General features: G+C 37.3%; 2 protein-coding genes across 3 annotated transcripts in view; one reads left to right on the forward strand and one right to left on the reverse strand.

The window, feature by feature from the left end:
• Nucleotides 1–14: 14 nt before the first annotated feature.
• Nucleotides 15–7,889, forward strand: LOC143732932 (eukaryotic translation initiation factor 2 subunit 2-like). Its single transcript, XM_077224409.1, has 9 exons — nt 15–350; nt 771–948; nt 1,174–1,274; nt 2,212–2,278; nt 3,374–3,468; nt 3,593–3,741; nt 4,596–4,652; nt 4,733–4,818; nt 7,185–7,889. The coding sequence occupies exons 1-9, from the start codon at nt 336–338 to the stop codon at nt 7,358–7,360; spliced, it is 924 nt and encodes a 307-aa protein (XP_077080524.1). The 5' UTR covers nt 15–335; the 3' UTR covers nt 7,361–7,889.
• Nucleotides 7,890–13,099: 5,210 nt separating this feature from the next.
• timm17b (translocase of inner mitochondrial membrane 17 homolog B (yeast)) overlaps nt 13,100–20,428 on the reverse strand; it is a 214,713-nt gene continuing 207,384 nt past the window's right edge. For both annotated transcript variants that reach the window (XM_077223498.1, XM_077223497.1), the window contains exons 2-6: nt 18,512–18,611; nt 18,345–18,408; nt 18,065–18,193; nt 15,925–16,035; nt 13,100–14,637 (exon numbers count right to left, since the gene is read on the reverse strand). In XM_077223498.1, coding sequence (XP_077079613.1) covers nt 14,558–14,637; nt 15,925–16,035; nt 18,065–18,193; nt 18,345–18,408; nt 18,512–18,611 — 484 coding nt within the window. In that variant the 3' untranslated portion in view covers nt 13,100–14,557. The remainder of the gene's footprint in view (nt 14,638–15,924; nt 16,036–18,064; nt 18,194–18,344; nt 18,409–18,511; nt 18,612–20,428) is intronic.

The following is a 20,428-nucleotide window of genomic DNA, read 5'->3' on the forward strand; positions in this document are numbered from 1 at the left end:
ACGTTACTCGAATCACGTGACGATCGATCAAGCCTTTTGAACTTCCGTTATGGCAAATCACTCTCTCTCTCTATGGCTCTGCTGGGTACAAGGTAGTACTAAAAAAAGTACCAGGTACTAGGAACTGTACACAGTGGAACCCTCTCAAAAAGTGAGCCGTAACATGCAGTGGAAAAGCGCCTGTCGAAATAGTTTTGTCGTCGAAAGAACGCTTGCGTGCTAAGCTCGCTTTTGCTGATGCAAGAAGACAGTGGATGAGAGTAACGTTAACTTAGTAGCAATAACCGTGCGAACGATATTTAACAGGACGAACATCATTGATATTTAATTCAATCATGTCAGAAGACGAGGTACGGTGGTGGTTTATTTATATTTTGGTAATATATCACAGTTGAGTGGAAATATCCAATCAATGTTGTGAGGTACTGTGTTGGTCTATTTATATTTTGGTAATATTCATTCACAGCTGAGTGGAAATATCCAATGTTGTGACTTTGGAATAGATTTGAGTGCAGCTACAGTGTTGACTATAACGTGCTCTAGACTGCATTTGGGGTTCTTTATTGTATTATTACATATTATTTATAGTTGTATAAAATGCAAAAACTAATAAAGAACACTCAACATTGCTTGAGTAGTAAAAACGGGTGAGTATTATTTCTTTCAGCACAGTGAGGCATGCTTTAGCAAATGATTAGTTAAAGTCCATGTAAAGTCAAAATGAAGTATGTGTTCTGAGTTTGTCATATCACAGAAAAATGTGTCCTCAGATTTTATTCGACCCCACTACATCAAAGAAGAAAAAGAAGAAGAAGAAGCCCTTCATGCTCGACGAAGATGGAGATGGGCTTGGAGAGGAAGCCCAACAGGTTGAACAGAGAGAAGTTGAGCCTGAAGCAGGAGAGGAGCGAGATATGGACCCTGAAGATGATGACGTCAAGATAAATGGTGAGAGAGATGATGCAAGTTTGATAATTATTTGTCATTTTATTCTCATAAACATTAAGTGTTTTGCTTTTCTCTTGTACCGTGGTAATGGATTTAGTCATGTTTCTCAACAAATGTATTTAAACCAGAACCCTGACAAGTTAATTGCATGTGTGAAGGAGTTTGTCTATAATGTGCCATTTGAGATCGGACCTTTATGACACTGTTCTACAACTATCTTTACAGAGCTCTTGGATGATTTAGATGATCTGAACTTCTCAAATAAGAAAAAGAAGAAAAAGAAACCAAAGAAGGTGTTTGAAAATGACATTGAAGAAGGCATGAAGGTTAGCAATTTTTTATAAGGACGTTGTCAGGGAATAGTACTATGTACTAACACTTAAATGATTTGTCCATTCACATCAGTATTTTTAAAAAAATGTATGTGTCCTTGTTATCTTTAATCAAAAACATTAAAAAAAATTGTTTGCGTTTCACTTGGATATGCAATGGGGAAGAAAAGACATTTGCAACTTCTGTTTTATTGCCGACTTTAATCACTTAGAAACATAACTAATTTTATTATTTTAAAAATCGGACCCACTTCATATTAAGCGTCTTTAACTACTGTGTACTAACGTTTAAAATTAATAATTTGATAGAATGCTCTCATTAGGGATTTTCACACCTGAAATGGTTAACCCTGGGTCATTCTAAACCCTGGGTAAATGGAATCATGGGTTATCATTTCTCATAATTTACCAAGGGTTAACAGTTAATCTTTATAATAGTAAGGAATAATTGATGACGGGCAGTTGAATTATTAGAAAAATAAAGCACACCCAAGGTGGTAATGCGGCCACAACGCGAACTCGTGAAGCGGTTAAGTGCAGTGTGAAAAGCCCTATTGTGTCCATTGTCTTTTTGTAACTGGTTTAATGAAACAAACTGTCCAAAAGAACCAGTTTGCGGAGAAAGACATAGGTGTCAATTCCAGGGGTCAGAAAGTAAAAGTCCTGCCATATGTTTATTCCACCCATTAACTCAGCCAGCTGATTTCACTAATTAGTTCTATCTCCTGGCTGAAAAAACTGTGCTAATTAGCAAATCCAGGTGATTGGAACAAAATACTGAGGAGGAATTTTACTTTCTGAACCTGGACTTGACACCTCTGGAAAAAGAATTGGACTTCCCATCACCACTGTGTTGCCTATTAAGCATATTTTCTTGTATTTGATAGTTCTTGTAACGGCTGTTGACTCTTTTCATTTTATTGGTGACCAGGAGCTGAGAATTGAGGGAGACCAGCAGGAAATAATGGAGGACGATGATTCAGACTTGATGCTTCCAGGTAAAAAAAAAAAAAGAAAGCAAAAAAAGTGGAATTTGTGGAAAAAGATTGTATGAACACACTTCATTTAATTAGTGCTGCATAATACATATAATTAAAAAAAAAGTATAATAAAAGTTTGAAGTTAATACTGTGTATAACAGTTGGCATGTACTGCGATCTACAAGGACATTTTAGTCTAAATTCACATCAGCCTCAAAACTGGCTTTAACAGATGTTTAACATCTCAGCTCAGTTACATTTAACTTTTTTGCAAGAGTCAACTTCTATTCTAAATATGTTTTCTTCCATATGTCAGGAAAACAAAATTCAGATCCAGTTTGTGTTACTTAGATTTATAATGTCAGGTATAAGTTTCTTAATTTTGAAATACAGTGCAACTCACTCTTTATAGGAATTAGTCAAGCTACTCTTTCTAGGCTACAAGTGGTACATAATGCAGCTGCTAGGTTCCTGACTGGTGTCAAGAAACATGAACATATAATACCTACCCTAATTACATTAAACTGGTTGTCGGACAGCTATAATTGATTTTAAAGTTCTTTTAATGGTCTACAAATCTCTAAATGGCTTGGCACCATCTTATCTTACTGATCTCTTGTCGGAACATTGCTCGGGGAGATTTCTATGATCCTCAAACCAAGGACAAAAGGTTCCAAAGACAAAATTAATAGATGTTACGGGCATTTGTAGTGTCAAAACTGTGGACCAGTCTGTCTGTTACTATTAGAACTGCTACAACCGTAGATCATTTTAAATCAAAATTTAAATCTTATTTGTTTTCCATAGATTTTATTCAATGATGTAGTGACTATTTTGTCTGGTTATATTTTGTTGTGTGTCAATTCTATATTATGCTATGTACAGCACATTGGTCAACAGTTGTTGTTTTAAATTGTACTGTATAAATGAAGTGACATTGACATTAATATCAGGAAAAAAATCATTTGTTTTTTCCCCACTTAAGGGTTTTAATGCATCACATGATGTATTGTGATGAATCTTCTTATATCTTCTAATGAACTTTCTAAGTTTGACATATTTTTTTAGTGCTGATTAAATATTTGAATGTCTGAAATTCTTCACTTACCACAGTCATCGAGGATGATAAAAGCACAGAAGGCATCACATTCAGTTCACAATCAGCCCGAGCATGGGCAGGTTCGAAGAGAGATTACACTTATGATGAGGTATGAAGTTGAATCATATGATGAGCACTTTCTCTCTTCTTCTATATCACACATCACTCTACCCAGTGTTTGTGACATAGTTTTCTTTTAATTTATTACATTATTTACTTGTCTGCATCTTTAGTTGTTGAGCCGGGTGTTTAACATCATGAGGGAGAAAAACCCTGATATGGTTGCAGGAGAGAAGAGGAAGTTTGTGATGAAGCCGCCTCAGGTGGTCCGAGTTGGGACAAAGAAAACATCTTTTGTAAACTTCACTGACATCTGCAAACTGTAAGTACAAACACTTAGCATGTCTGCTGAGTCTGGGTTCTAGAGAAAACTAGGAATGCTTATGGTCTTGTTAAAAAAAAAAAAAAAAAAAAACTTTGACTGAATGTATTTTCTAGGAAATAGTGCAAAAGATGATATATGGGTCAGTCACACATTACGCTATTTTTGTCCTACCTTTTAATGTATTCAGAAATACATTACAAATACAGCTGCACAAAAATTTCATACTAACAATGACTTGAATACAAACATGTTTTTATTTTATTTCTTGAAGCATCTTTTAATTTCTTAAGATTCAATTTAAAGGGACTTGTCAGGGTGAGACAACTGTCCTAATATCATAATAAAATAAATCCGCATTAAAAGGATCAAATTAATATTTGAAAAATATTTGTCTGCCAAATCAAAATCAAGTGCACTAAAATGCAAAAAAAAAAAAATAAGTATAAGAAAAGAAAAACATACTTGTGAAACCCTCATGACTGTAAGGTAAATTTTTTAATTGTCAAGACTAGGAAAAAACTGATTGTTAAATGACAAATGGTGTTTCTATATTAATAAATAACTTAAATATATTACATATAATTTAAAATATAAAAATAATTCATGATATTTGTAAAAAAAAAAAAAAAAAAAAAAACTTTTTACATTGAAAAATATATTTAAAATACGGTATTCTTGAAAAAGGTGTTTACACACATGTATTCAGAGTGAGGATAATGGAAAAGTTTGTGAGTTTATGGAACTCTATGGAATTTATTACCAATATGTAAATATAATCAAACCAGTGATTCTAGTTTATTTGCCTAATTTTTTCTATTAAACCATTGCATGTTTACTTTTTTCAACTTCAGGTTGCATCGACAGCCCAAACATCTTTTGGCATTCTTGTTAGCAGAGTTAGGAACATGGTGAGTTTTTAATGGCTTTTCGATAATTGTCGGATGTGAAAAAGTGATTTTTCCTGTAACTAATGTCTTCTTATATCTAGTGGCTCCATAGATGGAAATAACCAGCTTGTAATCAAAGGACGCTTTCAACAGAAACAAATAGAGAATGTCTTGAGAAGATATATAAGTAAGTCAAATATTTTGAATTTATGAATACAAGGGAGTAGTTTTAAAAACTATTCCCATAACAGATTATCTATAAAAATTTCTATAAAAAAGTTAATCAAAATATACCACAATAAATACAATAGTTGTTCGTACTACATACTAACATACAGGGGATGAACAATGAAACTGAAACACCTGGTTTTAGACCACAATAATTTATTAGTATAATAAATTAGAATTATTTATTATTAGTGTAGAGCAGCAATTAGTTTTGGGAATGATTGATACAAGAGGTGCGGATGAGCTGCAACGTCAAATTACAATTATTCTTATGTGTTGTTACGCGTGATGATAAATGGATGATCATCACCTTCAACAGCGGACTCGGCGACGGTTGATGCGCGCATCTCCAATGGTAACAATACACTGATGAATGAGCACTGCTTTTAAATGAACATTTCTTTAAAACAAAATTTATTTTGACAGAATTTTATTTTCTTAATGGCATAAACAGACTTTACTCCCTTGAAACTTAAACTGGAATGTCACTGTTTCTGTCACTGCTCCCACACGGTACTTTTCTTTTTTTCCTTCCTTTTGTTTTGTTTTTAATTCTTCTTTTTTACTTAACTCTCGGACCTGCTCCAATTCTGCTTAAAAAAGCAGACCCCGTGCAGCCTATATAGGCTATATAAGATAAGATAGATCTTAAAGAGAGTGCAAATTAGTGCCTGTCTGCCTGGCGGGAAAAAATTACATTTTAGACATGCTCATATTTTATAGAATGTAGTTAATATTTTTGTTAATAATGATTTATCATATCCACCCATGACCCATACATTTGAGCCATTAGGTGCACATGGTCCTCCAGAATGGTTCAGTAGTCCTAATGCATCAAGCACAGTAGGGAATGCAGCTCAAACCATCACTGATCCACCTCCCTGCTTCGCTCTGGGCACAGAACAGTTTGGGTGTTAAGGACTGATATATATAGAGAACTGGTTTGCTCATGATGTCATAAAAAGTGAAGCCACCGCACCGCCTTATTGGTATTCCCTATTTTAATACTTACATTTCTGCAACTAAACACAGATCTGTGTTCATGTTTAATATTTCCTCCCTAATTACATACATAAAGAAATCTATTTTGTGTTATATCGGCTACCTGTGTCGGAACTGTGCAGTAGACACACACATTAATGATTTCAATATATGACTTATCCTCTCCGAAAAGACAATAACATGGATAACATCTGAAGTAACAATTTATTTACATACATTTATTTACCTTAAAACTAATCCTGTGAGACTGAGATGCTGCAAATTTGGTGATCTTAGGTCAATGTTTTGGCTGTAAATTGATGCATTCTGGCAGAAGGGAATAGAAAGATGGCCACTCTAACTCCTCACCGCCTGCTGGCAGTTTAGAACACAATGAGCAATCCAGTCATTATACAGATCAGTAGTGTTAAGCCTCTTTGCTGCTTCTCCACACCATAACTCCCACGGATGTGGGAAAGACAATGAAGAACATGTTTCACATTGTCTACAGCCCAAGATTTGCAATGTTGGCACCAATGAAACTGACATTTGGCAATGAATCGGTGGCGCTCCCGATGAACAGGAGATTTAAGGTGCGCATTTAATTCTGCATGGTGGAATATCAACATTATCCTGGATGCCATGGCTCTTGTTATACCATAAAGGCTTGCTGGCTGATCTGTGACCAGGACAGCAAGACGCGCACCAACAATTTGTTCTCTTTTGAACTCCAATGTCTCCCATTATGTTGTGTGGATTGCAATATTTTAGCTGTGTTATTGCTCTGTTAATGCTTTTACTCTTTGTTTTACTAGTGGAATGTAAAATCAGTGAAGATTGACCACCTATACAGTATATGCACATATATAGACATTAACTATATTGATCAGTATTTCAGTTGTATTGTTCAAACCCTGTATGTACTGTGCCATTACCTCTCATCAAACACTCCTACATACAATTTAATTTGACCATGTTCAGATAAACCAAATATCACCTCTTAAACATTTTAAAAGCAGTTAATGTAAGCTGTAACCATTAGTACTTGATCGATTTAACTGTCCATGCAAGTGAAACATCTTTCTGTCATTTGCTAGTGAGTCAAGACACATACATCTTTTTCCCTATGATTTATGCTTTGTAATCTTGGTTAACTAAACCATAATTGTGCAGCCATAGTTTCATTTAAATTTCACCTTGACCTCCTTTTCAAATGTAGTATTTTGTCTTATGATAGTGTTTAGATCATTCCACTACTCTTTTGGTTTAGACGTGATGAACACTACATTGTTCAATACATTTAATTTTCCGAATAGATTTTTGAGCCTTTTCTCTTTTTCACAGAGGAATACGTGACTTGTCATACCTGCCGCTCACCAGATACAATTCTGCAGAAGGACACGCGTCTCTACTTCCTGCAGTGTGAAACCTGTCACTCACGTTGCTCTGTAGCCAGCATCAAGACTGGATTCCAGGCTGTCACTGGCAAAAGAGCCCAGCTTCGAGCCAAAGCCAACTAATACAAACACCCTATTCTGGTCTCTTCCTCAACTTTTTTCTTCCGGAAATGTTATGTTGTTGTTGTTGTTGTTGTTGTTGTTTTTTACCCGCATTCAGCATATCTGATAACCAGAGCCTATTTCTGTATAGTGTTTTTTTCCTCTCAGAGCTGTATTTTTTCAAAGAAAAATACAAGAATATTATTGAATGGAAACCAGAAATTGGCGCATATCCTTTCTTGCTTTTGAAAAATGAGCCATAGCCTTTTATATCGAACTTTGTTTTATCAAAGGAAAACTGATTCTGACAAGTTGTGTTTTTATGGGACAGTCATTTCACAAGAATGCAGGAATGTTCAGACTGGATTCAAGCGAGTGTTTTGTGATCCAGGCATCCAGCAAAAGTGTGACTTCGAAAAGGAGAACACAGTTCCTAATTAATTACATAGACAAAGACATATTGTGCTGTTTTCTTTAGTAGAATACTGGACAGCAAATTTTTGGGCATGGTTTGCAGTGCTTAGATGGAAATAAAGGCTTTTTGGTTGCATATTTTACTTTTTTTTATAAACATGAAAATCAAAGAAGAAAAAAATGCACTTGTTTCTTGGATATCATTGATGCATTCATGAATTATTGTATGTGCAACACCACATTATAGAATTACTGCAGCCAGTTTCTCTGTCCAAACAAGGCATTCCCTCTTTGAATCTGGATCTAAATCAGTTAGTATCGCGTAAAAAGAGTTGCCTGTTTGTAGTTTGTGTTTCATATTAAAAGATTTAAAAAAGAATTACAGCTTTTATTGAAGTCAAGAACAGTGATTGTGGGGAAAATCTGATATCATGCTGGGAAGAAACCCAATCTTTGAAAGTTGTTTCCCTCCCATACTACATTTATGTAACAGAAGCATACTCAGACAAGGAGGATGAAAGTAAACAGGAGGTTTATTAAACAATGATCAGTGATGAAGCAAACAGGTAAATTAGTAGTTCAATGGATAATCTGGAGAGCAGGGGATTAGGTGGTGAATGGAATGTCTTTTCTTACAGGACTGTAGAACGGTGGATGGTTGAATGGATGATGGGCTGGATGCACACACCTCGTTGAAACAACAGGAAATGCAGATGGGAATGGAGACATGGAGGACTGAGAAGACGCTGGAGAGGGATCACAGGAGAGACGCTGGAGGAAATACTCAAGGAAACGCTGGAGACAGTTCGCTGGAATAGCTTGATAATCGCTGGAGGAAACAAGGTAGGTGTCCACTTCGTTTCAGGAACGAGACCGGATAATGAGCTGGGGCGAGGTGTGTGCTTTTATTGGTGAGGTGATGAGGTGCAGGTGTGTGATTAGTATTCAGGAGAGGGAGTGCATTTTGTAGTGTAAAGGGAGTTGGAGAAAATACGTGACTTGGTTGATGATGAAGGGGCCAATATATCTCGGTCTAAGCTTCTTGCAGGTAAGGGTACCTTTTGACCAAGTTGGTAGGAGGGATCGACGAAGGTTGGCTGTCATCCTGCGCCGGCGCACTGCTTGCTGCAGCTGGTGGTGTGCTGCGTCCCAGACCCTCCCAAATAGAGGTCTCTGCAGACGGTAATAGGAGTTACCAAATCAGGGGGCGAGGCCATAAACAGAGGGGCGTTTTCAACCTCGTTACCTGATTTGCCCACGTCACAGTGTGGGTAGGTCTTAGGGGTGGGGTCGGGAGAAGGGCATCATTTTCATTGCATGATTTATAAACACCCACCAGTGTGAAAACACCCACAAATTTAGAAACTCCCACTTTTGTTCCGCAGAGACCTCCTACTCGACCCTCTCACTCTTTCGTAATGTCATAGAAATTTTAAACTGAATATTAAGCTAACCATGTTTTAACATTTGACCTTATTTAACCTGCTAAATCTCTGTTACAATGTACTAAGACATCCTGTACTTTAGATGAATGTATGTGTGTCAAACCCCTGACTGTGTATAAATAACAAATATGGGAAATGAAACTAGACAGATGACTAAATTAGAACCTTGAGATTAACAATGAAGTAATCATTAAAACAAAGTTTGCTTTACCTAGTAACAAAGGTTTGTATATGAAGAACCAATCATATTAATGTAATTTGACATACCTCCCTTTGTATAAAAACTGTTGTGTTAGTGTTTACTGGGGGATTCTCAATGGAATTGGTCTGAGATCCATCGGCCTTGTTTTTACTTGGGAGATTCTCTGAGTATTGCTCGAGAACTCTCCTGGCCGTAATTAAAAGCATTTAAAGGACATTTGCTGGAGTCGGTTAGCTACGGTTTAACTCGGCTGTAGTCGACTGTAGACTCGCTGGAGTATAGGATTAGACGGATGCTGTAGTCGACTGTAGACTCGCTGTAGTATAGGATTAGACGGATGCTGTAGTCGATTATAGACTCGCTGAAGTATAGGTAGGGAGCTGAAGCTGTAGTCGACTGTAGACTCGCAGAAGTGTGAACTCAGCTAACGTCAATGTATAAGCGCGCTGGAGTATAAGTTATTCTAGGGTAGGTTAGGTTTAGGGAAAAATCCACTACAGGAACCAGTAGTCGACAGACAGTTGGGTGGTTCTCCCGACCAAGGAAACAACGGTGGCTGATAACCGAGTATGCACTGTAGTGAGTCCAGTAGTGGGCTGGTGGAGAGAGTTCTGTGCGTACTCGGCCCAGCCTAGGAACTGGTGGAGAGAGTTTTGGTGGCAATGGCAGCAGGTTTGTAGGAAACAGCCAATCTCCTGGATCTCTCTCTCTGTCTGCCCGTTCGAATGGGGGTGGTATCCGGAGGACAGGCTTACAGTCACACCTTGGAGGGAAAAAAAGGCTTTCCATACCATGGAGATGAACTGGGGTCTGCAGTCAGAAACGATATCTTCTGGGATTCCATAATATCTGAAGAAATGATTGAAGAGGAGTTCTGCTGTTTCCATCGCTGTGGGGAGTCCTTTGAGGGGGAGAATATGACAAGATTTGGAGAATCGGTCAATGATTATCAAGATGCATGTTATCATCTGAAGGCGGAAGGTCCGCCATGAAGTCCACTCCTAGGTGTGACCATGGCCGGTTGGGAACGGGCAGCAGATGAAGTTTGCCAGTTGGTAAGTGGTAACTCTTTGAAGTGGTGCAGTCGACGCATCCTTGTACGAACCTTCTCACGTCCCTAGTCATAAAGGGCCACCAGAAGCAATCTTTTAGCAGTGTTGCAAATTAGCTCAAAATAAATATTATTAATCAATCATAACTTGTAATAATTAATTATGAATATTTGGATCAGCTAATATAATAAATTTAATGTAGTAAAATTTATATTACAATCAATCAATCTGTTGGTCCCGTGAACACTGTTAATTGTTTATTAATTCTAAGAAATGTTTATTTCCAGGGGAGGGAAATGTACTTCTTACTGTACAGTACTACTAAGAGCCTGTAGTCAAAATCTAAATCGTAAAATAAACTTTTTTGCAAGCAGAGAATCAGAACCAAATACGTATTGTTAAGTTTAAAATAAGTTTCATTAACTAAATCACAAACATAACTAATCTAAACATACACATTCACACAATCACAAATACATGGGCAAAATAGAAAGTGACAGGATGAAACCGTAAACAGGGAATGAAGCTATGGAAAAGATTCATCTAACTATGAAAAGAACCATCAGCTTATTATTTTCAGAGCACCTCATTAAATGTATACTTGCATGGCCTTTGCAGTGGAAGCATTTCGTGAAGTTCTTATTATTGATGTGTGTGTGTGTGTGTGTGTCGTACTCTGGTGACATACTGATGTCCAGGTGGGTAGCCCAGCGGAGCAGCGGTGGAGGTATTGGAGGAGGTGGCTGTGTTAGAAGACCATTGAATGGGACTCACGATCAGTTTCTTTGACAGGATAGACTCCGATTCTTCGCTGACTTCTTCAGGAGTGTGCAGGCGGGAAAGAGCATCAACTTTCACATTCTTTGTACCTGGACGATAGGAAATGGAGAAATTAAATCGAGTAAAAAATAAAGCCCAACGTTCTTAAGTCTCTTAGCTTTCAAATATTCTAGGTTTTTGTTATCGGTACAGTGAAAGGATGTTGTGCACCCTCCAGCCAATGCCTCCACTCTTCTAGGGCTAGCTCGATGGCGATGAGTTCCCGGTTGCTGGCGTCATAGTACATCTCTGCCAGGCTGAGTTTTTTGGAGAAGGCATGGATGGAGTTTGGCTGGGGTCCCCTGCTGCTGAGACAACACCGCTCCTACCCCGGTAGTGGGTGCATCCACCTACTACACCCGCCCTTGATGGGCAATCATGGCCTAATGGTAACAGAGTTGGACAGGTGACCCAAAGGTTGCTGGTTCGATTCCAGTACCGGCAGGAATATGACTGAGGTGTCCTTGAGCAAGCCACCTAAACCCCAATCGCTCCCCGGGGCTCCACCCAAGGCTGCGCGCTGCTCCGCGGATACATGTGTGTGTATCCACGTTTCCAGTGTGAGTGTGTGCATTACTCACTACCCTGCTCCTAATGTGTGTGCACTTACTTGGATGGGTTAAATGCAGAGGTCAAATTCCAAGTATGGGTTACCATACATGGCCATCACGTGTCACTTTCACTTTCACTTTCACGATGAATGGTTTCTCTGGGTCTGGGTGGATGAGGAGCAGTGCGTTGGAGAATATCTCTTTGAGTAGGTGGAAGGCTTCGGTGGCAGATGGTGACCAGGACAGAGACTTGGGCTTGTTTTCAACAGACTGGTGAGAGGGCTAGTGATGGAGCTATAACTACGTCTGTAGAAGTTGGCGGAGCTGAGGAAACGTTGTAGTTCCTTGATGGTAGTTGGTGTAGGTCAGTTCTTGATGGCCTCCACCTTCTGGATACCCTTGTCGCTGATGTTGTAACCAAGGAACTGCAATGAGGGTTGATGGAAGAGCACTTCTCTGCTTTGAGGAATAGGTGGAACTCTCTCAGGTGTTTCAGGACCTCTGCCACGTGGTGGCGATGTTCGGTCTTGCTCCGGGAGTAAACAAGGATGATTTTTTTGGACTTTGTGCACACAAGATATAAGTCATAATGTGTCACAGCCAACAAAGATTTCAGATCATATCTACTAAATGATTAAAGGATTAGAATTTTTATCATAACTTTTTGTAAGCCTGGTATAAAGCTTACATATGCAAAGTTTGGAGAAGATCTGGCATAACTATAAATACAATTGTTAAGGCTTTAATAAAAGATTTAGAGAAAACACGATTTTTAATACTATCATGCACAGTTGCAATTTTTTTTTGCAAAAAATGTAAACTGCTTATTAGAAAAAGTTTAAATTTGCATAATATAGTTCCACATTGGTGATTCAAGACCGTTTAATTGGCTTATATCTTTGCAGTGCTTTGATAAATCGAAATTATTTTAACAACTTTTTGTCCAAAAGGGTCTTGGGGATGATAGGTGTGCCTAGTGCCAGGAGTTTCGAACCAGGAATTATAAAAAGTAGTTTTTTTCAGATAATTATAAATGGTGAAAATAAAGTGAACAAAATCAAATGTATAGATTCTTATAGGGCTTGACTTAAGGATTCAGAGGGAAATGGGATTGATTCCAGTCAAACCATCCCACCAAGTTTGGAGTCTCTATGAATTATGGTTTCAGACGTCAAAACGTTTAGGGCAGAAAAATAATATTTGTCAAAACAGTAAAAAAAAATACAATAGAGTTCCAGCACCATTATAATAGCATCTCTAAAACAATACAGGCCAAATACATAAACCATTAAATTCTTTATTGAGACAGGTTACTTATACATACATATTTTCTTATTCTTGTCTCTAAAGTGCTCCAAAAAATAAATAATCCATCAAAAAACTACAAAACATTTCACAAAGATTGTAATAGAGAGTGCTAATTTGTGCTAATTTGTCAAAATTGTAACAACTTTAGAAGATCTAAAGCAAAATCTCAAAGAGATTTTCTGGTGAATGAAGAGTCCAGGTCATGTATTAGATTAAGATAAACGAAATATAAAAATGCACTGGAGCTTTTCATAGCCTTGTCTGCATAACACCGTGATAATATAGCAAAATATGATTGATTTCATATTACCTTTCATAGGAATCATTATTCATGTCTCTGCAATTAATTACATATCCAGAATATCTCCAACTGATCTAGTAAGTCTGGCAAAATGTAAAGCACTGCAACGGAGAGTCTTTTTCTAGCACACATTTATACAGTATATTTGTCTTAAGAAGTGTTCAAACAAGCCTGAATTAACTTGACAAAAATCTTTGGGTGACAAATTTCCCTTACAAATACAAGTGTATATTACAATTTAAACATAATACAAATTACATGCTGCTTTCCCCTGAGTGGCCATCTAATAGTGATGCAGGGTTGACGTATTTTTTAGGACAACCCGGAAGTTAGCATAATCCTCAAAAACTCAATATTTTGTTCTCCATTGATTTATTGCAGAAAATAAGGTCTGTGACAAACAAAAGCTTATGATTCTTACACGTTGTGTTCATCATGATATTATTCACGAAAGAACACAACTTTTATGAATTTTGAAGCGTAAATACAATCGGCAGAAGTCAAAAGCAAAACGTAGGGTATAATAGAACTACACCACGGTCGCATGACTTCAACATCACCATAAGCTTCTGACAACTCTTTCTGTCTTTGGTTAAAAACATTTTCCCTGAAAGTTCGAGTTATAATAGTTTGTAAGAGCGCAATTATAAACGCAACAAGGCTGTGGAAGTGGACTAGTGAGTAGATGAGTTTACCTCTTCGGCTGATGACGTTTAATGTCCCTGACAACCTCTGCAGTTCTATTTAGCCACTTGTTAGCAACCACCTTTTACAAGACAAGTAAAACTTTAAAAGGGAAATCACAAAATAATTTAACTGATATATTTTATATCATAGAATAAAAGGGGTTTTACATCTTGAGTTTGAGTTCACCACAGACCTTATTTCAAGCATTTAACCAAAACCATTGACTATGGATGGACTATAACAGGACGATGGAACCAGTGCTACAATGTTAACTTGTTTCCAGGTTTTGACCTACAAAAATACACCATCCCAGCAATACTCTATAGAGGATACGGAGGATTCAGTAGTATCCCCAGTCTCTGGAGGGTACTGTAAACTATGATGATCCTCTCTTATTCACAGTCTATAATATTACAGTCTCCACTGCAAAACAGTGGTTTTACTGATACTGTCCATAACCACGAGTCTCTTGGCCTTCTTTCGGAGGAAGCTCACTCGGGTCCTTCACAAAGGGACTCGCTGTAGATGAAGAGAAGATGCAGATAGTGAATACCTCTGAAGCAGCTTCAACAAAACTAAGTGCAGAACAAAACTAAAAGTATAAAAATCTCATAATCTATTACAAATTATTTATGTAATATCACAGGGTTTTAAAGAATGTAGCACCGCACCTTACATGCAGGTAAAAAAAAACAAGATATGAATATGAATGATATGAATTCAGAATTCATTCTCTCGTTTTAGGCAAACTGTGGCCACGTTGTACTAATTTCTTCCCCCATTTTAACTGAGCTAAATTGTTACATTGCCATGAATTAGTATAATCTTGGCAAGATTTACACAAATTCATAAAACAAGGCAACAAATTAAAATGTCGTCGAAATGATTTCTTAATCCACGGCCACAATATAATATCTATATTTTCTTCCTGCACGGGGCTCCGTATGAAAGGAATAGTTTGTGCATGAATAAAAATATCTTAGTTGTTTAAAACTTAATGCAAAAAAGGAATGTGTTTTAGATATACTTTGTGTACTTCAAAAAAAGAACAATCACAGAAATTTGGAACGACATGACAAAAATTGTATTGATGTGAAAATAATTCCTAAATTGAATCAACTCTCTGAATCACCCAGACCTACACTTTTGAAAATAAAGGTTCAAAAAGGAGCTTTTCAAAGCGATACAATAGAAGAACCATTTGGAGAACCCCAATTAACTTTTTTTTTTAAAAGTCCCACTATTATGTTATTTTAAAGGTTTATTTTATTTTAGAGGTATCCTACAATAGGTTTACATGTATCCAAAAACTTTTGGATGCATGTAAATGATTCAGTCTGTCTTCTTTTCTTAGAAGTATACGTGGCTCTATGAATATGCAAATTAGCCCCGACTCCACTCACTCACACCAGCTCAGAGATCCACTCGCTGACGATCACACTTTGATGTGATTGGTTACAAGTTAGTATGTGACGTCAGAAACACCAGCGATTTTCAAACCGCGATTTTGAGACTGTCTTTCACTAGAGTTAAGGAGAAAATACTCAGCAATGCTGTTGACAAATGAATTTGCACATGGTTTGTCTGAAAGCATGTTAAAAACACCAAACACAGGGGGGCTTTAAAAAACAAATTAAAAGAACAATTTATTTTCTTAGTGAGAAGAATATTTCAATAATCTAAATAACTTTTACAACTGTAAAGAACCTTTTGTGCAATGGAAATATTCCATGGATGTTAAAGGTTCATCATGAAGCCAATGTAAATAAGGAGCCTTTAATTTTAAGAGTGTATTGTGTGACTCACGATTCTGAAACTGCTGTGCTGTATATCTAGTGAGAAGTATCCCAAAGCCCTCGATTAGAGCAAGCAGAATTCCCCCCATCATTGCAGAGCCCACCATGGCCAGTGGACCACCTGAAATACAAACATTGTAAACACATTTTCAATGATCCAGAGGTAATTGCAAGACTAAAGATTTTTGCAGCATGTATGCTTTTACAGAACAGTCCAGATCATCATAAGATTATTTCCAGTAGGTCATTATACCTCAAATGTCAGACTGGAACACAGCTCAGATTTTTGGCCCGATTTGCAGTATGGACGAGTCAACACTAGCTGCCTAAATTTAGAGCCATACCTGCAGACTTTTCGTTATAAAAGGCATTCGTTATATTTATATAGCGCTTTTCTGGGTACTCAAAGCACTTCACATATCGAAGGGGGAATCTCCTCACCCACCACCAATGTGCAGCATCCACCTGGATGATGCGACGGCAGCCATAGTGCGCCAGAACGCCCACCACACACCAGCTTACTGGTGGAGAGGAGACTGGGATGAAGCCAATCATGAAATGGGGATGATAAGGAGGCCATGATGGACAGAGGCCAAGGATGCCGGGGTTAAACCCCTACTCTTTTTCAAAGGACATCCTGGGATTTCTAATGACCACAGAGAGTCAGGATCTCAGTTTAATGCCTAATCCGAAGGACGGTGCTCTTTGACAGTATAGTGTCCCTATCACTACACTGGGGCGTTAGGACCCACACAGACCACAGGGTGAGCGCCCCCTGCTGGCCTCACTAACACCTCTTCCAGCAGCAACCTGGTTTTCTCAGGAGGTCTCCCATCCAGGTACTAACCAGGCTCAGCCCTGCTTAGCTTCAGTGTGCAACCAGTCTTGGGCTACATAGTGATATGGCTGCTGGCATTTAAATACCCTCCTCCCATACAATTGGTATTTGAAAGGGAGACTCCTACAAATGAATAAGGTCAGCCGCAAAAATAACCCTGTCCATGCCTTTCAGTGCTAGTTTGCGTGTCTAGTAAATCCTGGGAGTATTTTATCGCCAAAAGAGGGTTTGCGCTGGCGCAAGCTGTTGGTAAATCTGGCCCCTATGGACTACTTGCACAACTACTTCAGCGTTCTACTTAGTATATCATGAGTTTCCGTTCATCGCACCTACATACTGTACATGAGAATACAGATTATCACAGTTTTATGGCTGCCAGTTGCTTAAAACAATGAATAATGATATCTGTATTAATTATCTTGAGCTCTGCTAAATATATTTATCCACTAACCTGCAGCAATCCAATGTTCGTCTTCTCATTAACAGTGTTTTTCTCTTACTGATATTTCATACCTATTGAGTTTACATTTTTAAATTAATTTGACTTCATAAAAAGAATTGCTTGTGTGCGCTGGTGCTTTATTCCAGTCTTTTAAAATAGCTGAATGAATGAATGCTCGGTAGGTGCCTGTAACAATGTTAAATAAATATGCTATTTAATTCATCTTTAACACAGCGTCGAGGAGAATGACATTCAACTACTTTGAATATTAATTAAGCATTTTGGGCATAAACATGTAAAAAGATTGATTTTGAAAAAATGACAAAGAATGATTCAAATATTTAATCCAAATAAATAAATGTTCGTGGTTCGTACTGATGTTATTCATCTGTTCTCACACTTCAGCGTCGCGGTCACTAGTTTAGACGAACATTGACACGTTTGATGTGTGAGTTTTTGTTTATGGAATGACTTGAAAGTCTGGAAGTGTGTGATTCCCAGGCTTTCCTTTTCCATTTGACAAGTATATGACGCCTGATGTTTTAAAATCTCTTCAGTTTTTACAAGTCGTGTAGTGTATAGCAGCAGTCACATTATTTTTGTATTGTGAAGTCAGGCCGAAATTTCGTGGGGCAAAAAAGGTCAATCGTCTATTACTAGCATAGCAATGTATGAAGCACTGCTCACACAGAAGTCACTTCAAAACATGCAATATTTCACCCTGATGAGAAATTACCAATCGCATGGATTCTCATTGAAATGACTGGATTTTAAATTTTGCTGAACAATGGTAAATCTGAACACAGCATTAATGTCTAATACTATGGAAGAATACTGATAATAGAATAATAACCACTATGCTAATCTTACTGCGTGTAGCCAGTATAGCTCCAGTCATGGCTCCACTGGTGATGGAGTTCCAAGGGTCTTCCTTACCCCGTAAACGCACAAGACCACAGTCTATGGTGGAAAAAAGTCCACCCCACACAGCAAAACTACCTGCAAGAGAAACAGAACCCATGCCACAATTAATAGTGATTAGTGATTCACTGATATACAGTACAAACTGCTAAAACTAGTCATACACAACAGTTTTATACCACACAGATCAGACCAAGAAACAATACAAAAAATGATTCTGCAACATCACCTCCAATTTGTGGTGCTCTTACTCTCACAGCATTTGCGCTCCCTCTTAGCCTGTGTCGTACACCCTAAAGTAACATAGGGTGTTTATTAGTAGTAAATGTATTGTATTGTGTATTAGTGGTAGTAATGGCTGAGCTCAGATGTTTTACTGGTGTCAGTGAAGCATACCACAGGTGCGTTCCGAAAGCCTTTAACTGACTGGAACACCCCCCCTCCAATTGCCCCCATGGTAAATGCACCTCCGCAGTCATCAACTATCCTCCATGGACTAAAAAAAAATAGATAATAGAGCTGTTATTAAGTTATTATATTACTATATTATATATACTATATATAAAAATTGCTATTTTTTTGGAGGTGTCTAAATTATCAACACACAAAACTTGGCTGAAAACCCTGTTGTACAAAATCTTCATGCCTTCTGCCCTCAAATTGATAGTCAATACTTTTCTTGCAAGTAAAAGGCCTTTTAATATTACTCTTAAAATGTACCCCCCTTCAGGTATTTTTGTTGTAACATTTTTTAAAAGGTAAGAACAACTCTTATATTGTTATTAATATTTCAAGATAAACATTTTCTGGCCTGAAGCAACTTAGGTTATCCATACAGTGGCGGTTCTAGACCATTTCAACTGGGGGGGCCAAGCTGGGGCCAGTTGTACTGTTAGAGGGGCCAGTTACATTTAGACCTTATTGTTGTCATATCATTTTCTGCACTGCACTGCAGGCATTAACAGGCAAAATACCATGTTTATAAACAATGTATTTGCATTTCCATTTTATTTTTACATTTGCATTACATATTCAGTATTAGTCACAGTAACTGTAATTGACATGATGTCCTTCTTTCTCTTTATTTTGGTGAGAACTATAGAGCAAAAGCAATGGGGACCAAGAAGCTTATTAATTCATTTACTGAAAATAACTGACTTGCTAGGTAACTGTCTAACCGTTTACAGGTTACTGCACACTTTTTAAAGTCAAATTGAAGGCTTTTGAAGACCTGAAGAAATCATAATTCATACCGTACATTAGGGGTGTGGAATATTGACAAAAATATATCTCAATATTTACAATGTTTTGTTGATAATTAGATGATATTTTACTGATTGTGTTTTTGTGCTGGTGACATGGCCGGTTTAGGTCTGTTGTTGACAGCAGACTCACAAAGATATTCATATTTTTTAATATTCTATGCAGTGGTCAGTTAACAGCAGGGACCGAAATTAATTTAATTAATTTTTAATTAATTTAATTTGCCAGCTTAAATCGATTTCCAGGGGCATTTTCACCTATATATGGACATTATTTCTAAACTTATTTAGAGTTATGAATCACCTTTTATGTCAAATACTAACATTCAAATTATACAGTAATTATACTTATTTATACAATAATACTTGATTATACAATAATTATACAGTACCACTGTTACCAGTCAAATTAATTAATTTAATCAAAATCCATGTTTGCAGTGCAGTCTAGAGGTGACACAGAAGCAGCATTAATATATTTACACTCCATTTACAATTGCATAAATAAAGCTATGAGATTTTTTTTAAAATCAATATTTAAACATGAAATGATTTCTAATTTTAACGTTTTAATTAAAGGGTACTTTAAATATGAAACTAAAACCGCCAGTAGGCGGCGGAAAGTCACAGAAGTGAGTTGAGGGATTCATTCATTCAACCGATTTGTTCAAACGGCTGATTCATTCGGGAAAGAAGCAAGTGATCAAAACGCGGATTTCAGTCAATAAATCATCGCTGTATGTTGCATTGAGACTCTGCTACGGTTTCATTTTGAAATTCTAGTCGGCGAAATAAAGGGAAAACAAAAAATATTGACAATATTGTGTCTAAAAAGTAACTCATGTTAACTTATTGTTGATTTAACTGTTGTATAAGATCAATATCACAGTTGCAATTGTGCACGGGAAAACGGCACTCTTGCTGATTTGATATTCTAATATAAGAACATAATATGATATAAATATAAGACATAGGCCTACCTATGAACCGCACACAGCAGTGAAAGAACCATAGACAAATGCGATGTCAGCTCACAGTGCCTCGTAGATAG

This window comes from Siphateles boraxobius, unplaced genomic scaffold (genome assembly GCF_051911475.1).
Source record: "Siphateles boraxobius isolate OS27281-9 unplaced genomic scaffold, OSU_SipBor_1 9, whole genome shotgun sequence".
NCBI lineage: Eukaryota > Metazoa > Chordata > Actinopteri > Cypriniformes > Leuciscidae > Siphateles > Siphateles boraxobius.